At 44.5% G+C, this 12,815-nt stretch overlaps 1 protein-coding gene across 1 annotated transcript in view; it reads left to right on the top strand.

The window, feature by feature from the left end:
- Positions 1-11,392, top strand: part of KCNJ6 (potassium inwardly rectifying channel subfamily J member 6) — a 96,571-nt gene extending 85,179 nt beyond the window's left edge. The window contains exon 3 of the mRNA XM_081573189.1: positions 10,476-11,392. Within this exon, the coding sequence (XP_081429315.1) occupies positions 10,476-10,801 (326 nt within the window). The 3' untranslated portion in view covers positions 10,802-11,392. The remainder of the gene's footprint in view (positions 1-10,475) is intronic.
- Positions 11,393-12,815: the final 1,423 nt, after the last annotated feature.

Below are 12,815 nucleotides of genomic sequence, written 5' to 3'. Positions count from 1 at the left end.
CTGCACGAAACGTCTCTTGTCATTATTTGTCACCGTGAATCTAAAAATAGGACTTTGCCTCCTAAATCTCCATCTTGCAGGGCCAGACCCATGGTGGCTCAGGGCTTTTAGATCCCTCAGCTGGGCCTCAGCTTGGTTTCCTGGCTTCCGGGCTTTCTGTTCACCACCACCACCAAGCATGGCCTCCTTCTCCACACCTGCCTCTAACACCGCCTTACTCACGGAAGGAAACACCACCCAAAAGATGGGCTGTTTCTATTCACTTCCAAGAGAGTTAAACTCTTGGAAGATTAACCAGAGATTGGCTCAGACAGTAAAGTATCTGCCTGCAATGCAGGAGACCCGGATTCGATCTCTGGGTCGGAAAGATCCCCTGGAGAAGGAAATAGCAACCCACTCCAGTATTCTTGCCTGGGAAATCCCATGGGCAGAGAAGCCTGGAGGGCTACAGACCATGGGGTTGCAAAGAGTCAGACATGACTGAGTGACTAATACATATCAGAGAAGTTCTCAGTGGAGAAATTAAGTGCAATAATTTTTTTAATACACAAACACACACACACATACACACACACACACCCCTACCCCTTTGGGCTTTGGGGAAATAACTTAGACGCGACAAGTTTTGGCAGAAATCCAGCAGCCTTCTCAAGCACAAAGGCAAAGGCTTGCCTGGCCCAAGAACACGCTGAAAGACCTTTCCTCCTCTGACCCCGCTGGCCTGCATGCTGTCTTGCAATGTCGATGTCCAGCTATTTTTCTTGAGATGGTGAGGCCAGATTCCCCAGGGATGGGGCGTGATGGTCTCCACCGCTCAGTTTGTCATCTGTAGAACAAGAACAGCGTAGCAGCACCTGCTCACAGCACTGGTAGAAGGATTCAATGAGATAGACAAGGCAGAGGCCTTGGGAAAGGCCCAGCTCAGAGTAACTACTTAGGAGTGTTCCATGAGGGTGACAGGGACCTGATAGTACAGAATAAGAGGAATGGAGACTGTCATTCAGAGCACAAGTCCTACGATCGCATCCCCGTCTCTGACTTCATCTCGCCCTCCTCTAAGCTGACTCTCAGTGTTGGCATCTCCAGGCTTATTTGCACAGAAACCAGTCAAGGAGGCTGAGTGGGCGGCATTCTAGTCTACAGAGACCTAATTTCTGATTCACTGTCAAGGAAACAAAAATGCCTGACAAGGTGGTGGACACAATCACGCACTTCCGTTTAACTCCACCTTAGGCCCAGCGGCACCAAACCTCCCTCCCCACCCCCACCGTACATTCCAAAGGCCCCAGGCATCCAGTACAATGTCTGTCTGCCTGAGCCCATGGTCTTTAGGCCAGGGTCCTCACTTCTGAAAGTCCCCAGTCAGAATATCTGAGGCTGAACTGCTACAGGAATAAAAAGATGGACTGTCAGTCCCTTGAGGCTAGGAATGCAGTACTTAGCACATGGGTTGCATTTAATAAATATGACCCGAAAAAATAGTGGTTAACATTTCTAAGAACAGGATAGCTTCAAGAAAATCATAGCCATTTTGAGCCAACAGATGTTTGGAAACATTTAAATGACAGTCCAACTCTTTGGGACCCCATGGACTGTACACTTCATGGAATTCTCCAGGCCAGAATACTGTAGTGGGTAGCTGTTCCATTCTCCAGGGAATCTTTCCAACCCAGAGATCGAATCCAGGTCCCCTGCATTGCAGGCAGATTCTTTACAATCTGAGCTACCAGGGAAGCCCAAGAATACTGGAGAATACTATCCCTTCTCTAGCAGATCTTCCTGACCCAGGAATTGAACCAGGGTCTCTTGTATTGCATGCAGATTCTTCACCAGCTGATCTACGGGGAAGCCCATAAATGATATTACGAAGCAGAATTATATAGATTAGATTTTGTCACAATTCTTTTTTACTGTTTCCAATTCTTCACATAAAAAGAATAACTTCATATAAACAACAGGGACCTACTGTATAGTACAGGAAACTGTTCAGTATCTTGTAATAAATCACACTGGAGAATACTTTGAAAAGAATATATACTCATATAACTTAATTACTTTGTTGTACACTTGAAACTAACACATTATAAATCAACTATTCTTCAAGGGAAAAAAAGGAAGGAAAAAAAACAGTTTTGAAAACACAGAACAAGAAGGGCCCTTGCACAAAAGATAAGCAGGCTAATACTACAACAAAAAATGGAATTACTGATCGAACCCAGGTCTCCCCCATTGCAGGCAGACGCTTTATCATCTGAGCCACCAGGGAAGCCCTTTTTAAAATATAGTACTTGATAAGTACAAAATAATCTATGTCACATATTATGTTCCAAAGTATTGCTGGTTCAGTTGCTCAGTCGTGTCCAGCTCTTTGCAACCCCATGGACTGCAGCATGCCAGGCCTCCCTGTCCATCACCATCTCCTGGAGCTTGCTTAAACTCATGTCCATTGAGTCGGTGATGCCATCCAACCATCTCATCCTCTATCATCCCCTTCTCTTCCTGCCTTCAATCTTTCCAGCACCAGGGTCTTTTCCAATGAGTCAGCTCTTCGCATCAGGTGGCCAAAGTCTTGGAGATACAGCTTCAGCATCAGTCCTTCCAATGAACACTTAGGACTGATTTCCTTTAGGATGGACTGGTTGGATCTCCTTGCAGTCCAAGGGACTCTCAAGAGTCTTCTCCAATACCGTTGTTCAGAAACACCAATTCTTCAGTGCTCAGCTTTCTTTATGGTCCAACTCTCACATCCATATATGACTACAGGAAAAACCATAGCTTTGATTTTATGGACCTTTGTTGGCAAAGTAATGTCTCTGCTTTTAATATGCTGTCTAGGTTTGTCATAGTTTTTCTTTGAAAGAGTTAACGTCTTTTAATTTCATGGCTGCAGTCACCATGTGCTGTGATTTTGGAGCCCAAGAAAATAAAATCTGTCACTGTTTCCTTTGTTTCCCCATCTATTTGCCATGAAGTGATGGGACTGGATGCCATGATCTTAGTTTTTTTAATGTTGAGTTTTAAACCCTTATCGTCCCCCTAGTGGTAACATTCCAGAGTCTTCAGGTGGCTGCATTTTGTATTTTGTCCAGAAGTCCTGGCTGTAAGCAATGGGAAGGAAAGGCTGAACTGACTCCATCTTCACCAAACCCAGAAATCCCATCCCTTACTTTTTACTGAACTTATTTTGGATACAGTTAAAGCGTTTGTAATTTTCTGGTATCTAGTTTGCATTGTAGCTGAGAGTTCTTCCCAGGTAATCTGACATAACGCAGGAAGCAAAAATCTCCCACTTTCTTTCTAAGGACCACGAGCCATCTTTTAATTTAATGATACATGGCAGACATTTCTAATCAACATTTCCCTAGAATTCCTTAGGTCCATCGTCTTCACTTAACAACAGGTATCTGGGAGGAACCTCCTATGTTGAAGCACGTGTTAAATGGTATGGAAATAAAAAAGATAAAGAAACCCCGAGGCATTCGCCATCCGACAAGGACACCAGATGACAAGGAAACCAAAAGCTAGCCTGAGCTGCAGGAGCTGTGAGAAGCCTGGGATGGGATGTCACTGTGCGGTCTGCCCTGCTAGCCCTGGGTTCCTAGCTCTAATTCAAGAGAAGTCAGTCCCAGTGAAAGTGAAAGTTGCTCAGTTGTTTCCGACTCTTTGCGATCCCATGGACTATACAGTCCATGGAATTCTTCAGGCCAGAATACTGGAGTGGGTAGCCTTTCCCTTCTCCAGGGGGTCTTCCCAACCCAGGGATCAAACCCAGGTCTCCTGCACTGCAGCAAATTCTTTCCCATCTGAGCCACGAGGGAAGCCCAAGAATACTGGAGTGGGTAGCCTATCCCTCCTGCAGCGGATCTTCCTGACCCAGGAATTGAACTGGGGTCTCCAGCATTGCAGGTAGATTCTTTACCAACTGAGCTGTGAGAGAAGCCCGTCAGTCCCAGAGGAGATAGAAAAGGAGATAATAAATCGGCTCTTATAAGACAAGCAGAATGCCGCTGAAGAAAAGGCGTTCAAGATAAAGCAAACAGCACAAATACAGGCATGAGAATTAGAAATGCAAACAGCAAGACAGCCCAGAGTAAAGGCTGTGACCCCAACTTGGAGATCAGATTTTTCAGCGTTTGTTCATTTTGACAAAAGAAGCATCTTGTTTTCCACAGATTACTTCACTCGCTTAAGAAACCTACCTCAGGACAATGTAATGATCTTTCTGATACAAAAAACAAACACAACTCCATACACACTGATTGAATCTTCTTTTTTTCTGGATTCAAGAAAGTCTCCTCTTATTTTATTGTTTCTATGTACGTATAGATTTGTTGTTGTTGTTATTCATGTCTGACTCTTTTGTGACCCCGTGGACTGTACCCGGCAGGTTCCTCTGCCCATGGCTTTTCCCAGGCAAGAATACTGAAGCAGATCGTCATGCCCTCCTCCAGGAGATCTTCCCAACCCAGGGATCAAACCCACTTGGGGTTTCTTGCTTGGCAGGCAGACCCTTCACCACTGACCATCTGGGAAGCCCAGATATGTAGACAGGTAGTATCTAAACATTTACATGCATGGTGCATATACATTTATCATTCCTGTTTTCCTTTATCAGTGTTGCCAATATTTGTATGTTTTTCATGTTTCATCTTCTTTGTTAAACAAATAACATTCTGCATCCTCTGGTCACACTCATTCCAAAGCCTAAAACAAAATCCATGAAAAATTGTTCTCAGAGTCAGTCACACTTCAGTGGGTTAAGTGACACTGAAAATCACAAGGGGTCCATTGTCAGACACTGATGTGACGCTGGCAGCTCCATCTTAGTTGGTTTTATTTGGTTATTTTTTCAACATCGGTAAAAATCACATTTTTTTCTAAGAATAGACTGGGACCAACATCAATATGTAAGGCAAGGCTCTTTCTGAAGAAAATGAAAATTCACGGCTTACACTAGAAATACTGTTAAGCAAATACATTAATATTCTTTTCATCTCTTCTACAGTGAATCAGGACACCAAAAGATGAATAAAACTTGGAAAAGCATTCATGAGCATTTGCTTAAATCTCACCCATTTTTTTTAAATTGGAGGAGAATTGCTTTACACTGTTGTGTTAGTTTCTGCTGTACAACAAGTGAATCAGCTCTGTGCTTACATATATCCCCTCCCTGTTGAGCCTCCCTCCCGCCCACCCCATCCCACCCCTCTAGGTCATCACAGAGCACAGAGCTGAGCTCCCTGTGCTGTACAGTAGCTTCCCACTAGCGATCTAGTTTACACGCAGTAGTGAGAAGACAGAAAGCTGGCTTAAAACTCAACATTCAGAAAGCTAAGGTCGTGGCATCTGGTCCCATCACTTCATGGCAAGTAGATGGGGAAAAAGTGGAAACAGTGACACACTTTATTTTCTCGGGCTCCAAAATCACTGCAAATGGTGACTGCATCCATGAAATTAAAAGAGGTTTGCTCCTTGGAAGAAAAGCTGTGACAAACTTAGACAGAGTATTAAAAAGCACAGATATCAGTTTGCCAACAAGGCAAAGGTCCGTCTAGTTAAAGCTATGGTTTTTCCAATAGTCATGTACAGACGTGAGAGTTGGACCATAAAGAAGGCTGAACACTGAAGAATTGATGCTTTTGAACTGGGGTGTTGGAGAAGACTCTTCAGAGTCCCTTGGACTGCAAGGAAATCAAACCTGTCAATCCTAAAGGAAACCAACCCTGAACATTCATTGGAAGGACTGATGCTGAAGCTCCAATACTTTGGCCACCTGATTCGAAGAACTGACTCATTAGAAAAAAGTCTGATGCTGGGAAAGATTGAAGGCAGGAGGAGAAGGGGGCGACAGAGGATGAGATGGTTGGATGGCATCACCAATTCAACAGACATGAGTTTGAGCAAACTCTGGGAGATAATGAAGGACAGGGAAGCCTGGGCATGCTGCAGTCCATGGGGCTGCAAGGAGTCGGACATGACTGAGTGACTGAACAACATCAAAATCTTATTAAAGTGGTGCTATGAAAAGATATTTTACTATCCCAGTTTGAAATTTGTGAAATTACTATCACAGTTTGAAATTCAATAAGCACATTCATTTGCTAGGGCTGACATCACAACGCACCACAGACTTGGAGGCTTAAACAGCAGAAAATCATTGTCTCACAATTCTGGAGGCTAGGCGGTCAAGATCAAGGTGCCGGCAAGTTTGGTTGCTCTCTGCTCAGTCTGTGGATAGAGGTGGCCACCTTCTCCCTGTGTCCTCAAATAGTCTTTCCTCTGTCCATGTCTGTATAACTAATCTCCTCTTCTTGTGATGCACCAGTCACAGTGCATTAGGGCACCTCTGCATGACTTCATTTTAATTTAATTACCTCTTTAAAGACCCTCTCTTCAAATACAGTCACAATCTGAGGTTCTGAGGGTTGGAACAACATATGTATTTGGGGAAAGGGGAGTGCAAAATTCAGCTACTGGTTGTTTTTGACAAATGACCCAAGGAAAAAGGATATTTTCATCGGGCAAGATCTGTGCCTGGTCAAAAAAGAGACATGTTTTGTGAATGGGGCTTTCTAGGGAACTGTTAGAAACTTCAAATAATGACAGTTCTGAACACGAGACTCTGAAAGAGCTCCAACTTGTTCCCACCCCTCCCGGAGTTGCTAGCTGCTCTTCTGCACCACAGTTGCCGGCTGCTGGGTTTGTTTGTTTTATTGTTTATTGTTGTCCGTGCTGGGTCTGCACTGCTGCCTGGGCTTCTTCTCTAGTTGGAGCAAGCGGGGGGCCACTCTCTGGGTGCTGTGCCTGGACTTCTCATTGTGGTGGCCTCTCTGGTTGCAGACCACGGGCTCTGGAGCGCACAGACTTCAGTGGCTGTGGCTTACAAGCTTAGCTGCGCCTTAGAAGTGGGATCCTCCCGGACCAGGGGTCAAACCCACGTCTCCTGCATTGGCAGGTGAATTCTTTACCACCGAGGCCCCGGGGGAAGCCCCAGCTATTGGTTTTTAAGGCTGAGCAGGGGGACATTGAAACTTTGCCAAGCTCAGGGTTCTCACTGAGATTCCACCATTTTTCTTGAACAAACACTCCCGGAGTTCATTTATAGAGTTTTGAAGTGTTTGTCTTGTCAATTTCTGCCAATGTCCTCGTTGCCTTCATGGAGGAGAGGGTTTTCAGAGGTCCCTTCCCAATCATTCCCAAGGACACCGTCTTGACTGCTTCCTGCTTTGCTTCTTCATACCTGTATCTCAAGTTCCTAATTCTCTCTTCAGCCAGTTTCAATCAGATGTGAAACCAATTGAGTTTAACATAAATTTAACATACAGAGTTTAATTTTATCATTGTATTTTTAATTTCTAGTTCCATTTGGCTATTTACATAACCAGAAATGAAAATCTGGGTGGATATTATTTTCTGGCCCGTCTCTGTTTTCTAGTCATGTTAAAATAAACATATGCTTCTTTTATGGGAAAAAAAGTTACAACTGTTTTATCTTTCCTTTTGACTTCCTGTCTGTGCCTCACTTTGAATCCATATAACTCTGCCATCACCTGCCTTCCCCCATGACTCCCAAACACAGCTAAAGAGTTGTTAACTCCAAAGAGAAACATTCTTTGAAAAATGAAAACAAGATGCTGTTGTTCTTTGATTTGCAAGACCCAGTAGCAGCCTTGTAAACTTGTTTTAGAGGCATGGGGGTGAGGGGCGAGTCATTGGCGAGTCAGGAAAACACTGAAGATGGGTAGCATTCAGTTTGGAGGTTCAGAGGAAGGGCAAAGGGCTAAATGAGGACTGTGTGGGCCCAGACTCTGCCAGCTGCAGCGGGTCCTTTAGTCCCTGCCTCCTTAAGTCCTGATCCTTAGGACCACCCTCTTCCTCTAGCCTTGAGGAGCCAGGGCCCTGCTGTGGGAATATTTTGTAGATCCGAACCTTTCTGTGTAAAACCTACTTGTGTCCTATTCTCCTTACCCCAACTGCATTCAGCATAAAGCAACTGTTTAATGCATGTTATTAACTGTCCTGATGGAAAATATATGTGACTGGTTGCTCCCCTGGATGAATGAACACAAGCAGGCAGTAGGAATATCGTGAGTGCTACAGAGCTTCACCTTTGTGGTCTCTTTATTCCATTTTTTAAATATTTAATTATATTTTTATGGAATTACATGACATAATAGGTATGAAGTATACAACCTACTTCATATGATATATAATGAGGGCTTCCCTGGTGGGTCAGTGGTCAAGAATCTGCCTGCAATGCAAGAGATACAGGTTCAATCCCTGGATCAGGAAGATCCCCTAGAGGAGGGCATGGCTCCAGTATTCTTGCCTTGGAAATCCCACGGACAGAGGAGCCTGGCGGGCTACAGTCCATGGCATCGCAAAGAGTCAAACACTACTGAAGAGACTGAGCATGCATGCATGCTCATAATACACATAATATGTAATATGTTGTTGTTGTTCGTTTTTCAGTCCCTCAGTCATGTCCAACTCTTTGCGACCCCATAAACCGCAGCACGCCAGGCTTCCCTGTCCTTCACTATCTCTTGGAGTTTGCTCAAACTCATGTCCATTGAATATGTAATATACTTTATATAAAGATGAATTATTAATATTTTCTTCTACCTGAAATCTCTTTTTTCTTCTGACTTTAAAAGAAAATAAAAGTTTTCATGGGCCCCTAGAAACAGGATGGGCTTTTAGCCCTGAGCGTACTGAGCTAGAGGGAAAATCAGTCCTGAAGGGATGGCTGAATGAACGCTTCCCATTCCTGAGAAGTTTCATAAGAGAATTCTTTGACCTCGTGAGGGGGGAAAAATGCACCAATGACATTCCCATAGGTCACCCCAAGCCTTGTTTTCTTTCCTAAGATAACAGGTGGGATTTCCCTTGTTCTGCCTTTTCACATGTAAAAGGAAGCCACTCCTGACGCCTGGGCTGCCAGTGACTCGCGTGGCATTTTTGTGCAAATTAGAAAAAATTTTCTTGTCTGTAAGCAAGAAGGGCGGGTAAGGTGGGGCTCGACTTTGCTATATTATTACATGAGCTTAAAGACATCTCCACTAGCCCCAGGGAAAGTACAAACTAGGATGGGTTTCCCTTCCAGCCTTATTTGGGGAACCATTGTCATGGCCTAAGTGTCAAGGACTTTGAAAGAGCAATACTAATCCATGGCCTCCAGCTTAAGGGCATTTAAGTGTAGTTCATAAGTCAACTTTCATTCTAAGTCTGTGGCTAGAGCACTCAAATCCCAGTAGGACTCAGGCAAAGCCTCTGATATCAATGTCAGATCCGAGTCATGACCTCAGGTGATCTTGGAGCAAAACGTGGACAAGGCACAACCATATGAGTGTGTACCTGTGTACCTGTGCACACTTGATTTCCTGTGACCTTGCTGGTAAGCATTGCCTGGTGTGGGCCAGAACTCTCACCTTGCTCCCTGGGAAAGAGCACATGCATAGTAGCACACTAGACATCTGTGACAAGAAACACACCACACACGCCTGTGGCACTGTTACCGAGTCCAAGCTTGAACTGCTCACCAGGCCAGTAAATCGAGAGAAGAGTTGTCAGCAAACAAAAACCAGCAAACTGAGAAGATGGTGGACTAGTGTCCCAAAGAACCATCTTACCTGACTTAGAATTCAGGCTCCTTTTATATTAAAAGGGGAGGGTGTATGGTCGTCATTGCTCAGTTGCTCTGTCGTGTCCGACTCCTTGGGACCCCATGGACTGTAGCAGGGAACCCCGGCTTCCCTGTCTTACACTATCTCCTGGAGTTTGCTCAAACTCATGTCCATTCTGTTGATGGTGCCATCCAACCATCTCATCCTCTGTCACCCCTTTCTCCTCCTGCCTTCAATCCTTCCCAGCAACAGGGTCTTTTCCAATGAATCAGCTCCTTGCATCAGGTGACCAAAGTATTGGAGCTTCAGCTTCAGCATCTGTCCTTCCAGTGAATACTCAGGACTGATTTCCTTTAGGATGGACTGATTGGATCTTCTTGCAGTCCAAGGGACTCTCAAGAGTCTTCTCCAGCACCACAGTTCAAAAACATTAAACTTCTCAGAGGGGGAATCATTTCTTCTTGCAGCTGTCCACATAGTTCAGGTTATGACCTTCCTGTAAATTCCACCAAGACAAATGTTATTCTCTGTTCTGCAACTTTTTATCTCTGTACAAATCAAAGGTAGAACTTTGAAAACGTGCTCTCCTGTATATTTCAGGCTATCAGCAACATTTGTAACTTGCAGCAAAAGCGACAGAGTGCAAAGGTTAAAGGAAGCAGATAAAATATGGAGTCAGATCTGTTTCTCCCTATTACAACAGCCTATGCAGGTCACAGTCTCAACACTACACACAGCAGTACTGCCCAGCTGCCTGAGTCCCCTGGTCAGTGGGAAGCCCACACGTGCACGCACATGCACACACACACACGCGCACACACACTAATGCTTCTGCTCTCCTCTCTGCAGGGATGACGTGCCAAGCTCGAAGCTCCTACATCACCAGTGAGATCCTCTGGGGGTACCGATTCACACCTGTCCTGACGCTGGAGGACGGGTTCTACGAAGTCGACTACAACAGCTTCCACGAGACCTACGAGACCAGCACCCCATCTCTCAGTGCCAAAGAGCTGGCCGAGTTGGCCAGCAGGGCCGAGCTGCCCCTGAGCTGGTCTGTCTCCAGCAAACTCAACCAACACGCAGAACTGGAGACAGAGGAGGAAGAAAAGAACCCCGAGGAGCGGACGGAGAGGAACGGTGACGTGGCAAACCTAGAGAATGAATCCAAAGTTTAGTCCCCGGGCCCGGGGCCACCCCTTCTCCTCTCCCCGCACTGCCCCTCACCCCCCGCAACCTCCCCTCATCTCTCATTCTCTTTCTTTTCTGTCTCTTACTCTGTTCTTTCCTTATATTTAAGTTTGGCATCAACAGGAAACAAATCTTCAAGGTGTAAAATATCTACCTGCCCTCTCAGTTAATTCAGATTGACAAGGTAGCTGCAGATTCGGTTAAGGTGTCATATGCCCTCATTCATGGTCCCAGCCTGGTTTCCTCCCGGGATAGGGCACACCCGACTAGAGATTTACGCTACTCCCCTGCATGTGTTGTAAAATAGCAGATCACTCAAAAGAGTGCATCAAAGAGTTTCCCTGGGATATGACAAGGAAGGTCTCTGGTGCCTATTCATTCATGCAGTGAGACATGGAGTCGAGCCCTCCGTTTTACACATCTCAATAAATTTCCTCCACAGGGCAAGGTGCTTGCCCTCTGTGGGCATTGTGGTTATAGGACCCAGGTGAGGTAAAGACAAAACACTGTACATATATATGCCTTATGTAATTATTTTCTTTTGAAGTTAGTAATAAAACCCAGCATGTACAAAAGTACTGTAGAACACAACTTCTAAATACTGTACATAGATGTAAAATCAATGTAGGTTTAGATATATAACTTTAGAAATAAGATTAAAAAAAAAAAAAAGATCCTCAAAGTACAGTAGGCATTTCTGTTCTGATGTCTCTGTTTTCTGGATTTCTTTGATCCCGTTGACCGCTGGCCCTTTAGTGCATGGCCTTTGTTCTGTGTCCAAGACTGGCAGCCGTTTGGGTACCTCACTCTTCCCTTTCGTTGACTCTAATAAGCCATAGGTCTGGGGGAAGTTTGGAGGTCCAGGAGATGGCAAAACCCACCACCAATATGCTGATATACTGTGAAATGTTTACAAAACTGAGGTCTCTTTTTTTAAGACTACAGGGACCTCACTGACTAGCTTGGGGCAGAATTTCAGGAGGAGAACATGCTCTGGCATGCCACCAATGATGTGCATTTTTTTTGTTTCGTGTGTGTGTGTGTGTGTGTGTGTGTGTGTGTGAGTGTTTTTCCTTCTTTTTTTGGTGGGGGGGGTGGTGGAGGGGTAAGGGTGGCTACTCTGCAAAGCTTGGGAGATCTTAGTTCCCTGACCAGGGATTTTACCTGGGGCCCTGGCAGGGGGAGGAGTGCCAAGTCCTAACCACACAGGACCACCAGGGAATTCCCACCAATGTTGTGTTGATGCTTTTCCAGTGAGTTTCCCCTCTTGTAGAACCGTAGTTTGAGAACCTTTTCTTCTACAAAACCATTGACTCTCTCACTGTTTCCACTCTATAATCACAGTTTAAAGATGAGACATGGTAAGCTCATAAAAGATGGTCTGGGTCTAAAGTCATGAAATTCACAATGGCATGTAGTGGGCAAAGTATCCTGTAATCACTGCTCTCACACACCTTGACCCCATCTGACACTCTTCCTGTACCTAGGGGCTTAGCTGTCAGAATTCCTTGCACCGGTATTTATTATTGTTATGAAGTGACCAGACCTCAATATTCAATGATTAGATCAACAATCTTGGTGATCATCTAATAAGGAATTGCTCTAGAGTATGCCACATGTTAGAAACTATAAATTCAAAGTGTCTCCCAGTCAAAGAAAATGACAAAAAAAAATGACAGTCTTAATTCATTTTAATCTGCAAAGGTAAATGAAAAAAGAAAGAAGAGAGGAAAGAAGGAGGGAAGGAAGGAACAATATTTTGTGCTGAAAATCTAATTTTCAGAAGTGAAAAAATTTCAAATGAAAAATATAAGAGAAAGAAGAGAATCTTAAACAAAACCTCAAGGGCAGGTGGAGATTTTGCACTGAAACAGATCTTTCACGTTAATTTTACATTTATAAACTGTGTGTTTCCTAACACAATCATCCATCATAGATATTCATTGACTGGATCCAAGTTCATTTTCAGCCCCTACAGCTGTGCTCAGTTTGAGGCTTTGC

Source organism: Giraffa tippelskirchi, chromosome 2 (assembly GCF_054371585.1).
Source record: "Giraffa tippelskirchi isolate mGirTip1 chromosome 2, T2T-mGirTip1v1.2.pri, whole genome shotgun sequence".
NCBI classification, from domain to species: domain Eukaryota; kingdom Metazoa; phylum Chordata; class Mammalia; order Artiodactyla; family Giraffidae; genus Giraffa; species Giraffa tippelskirchi.
The sequence above is the reverse complement of the archived record's forward strand: the minus strand, read 5'-3'. Positions and strand labels throughout refer to the sequence as shown.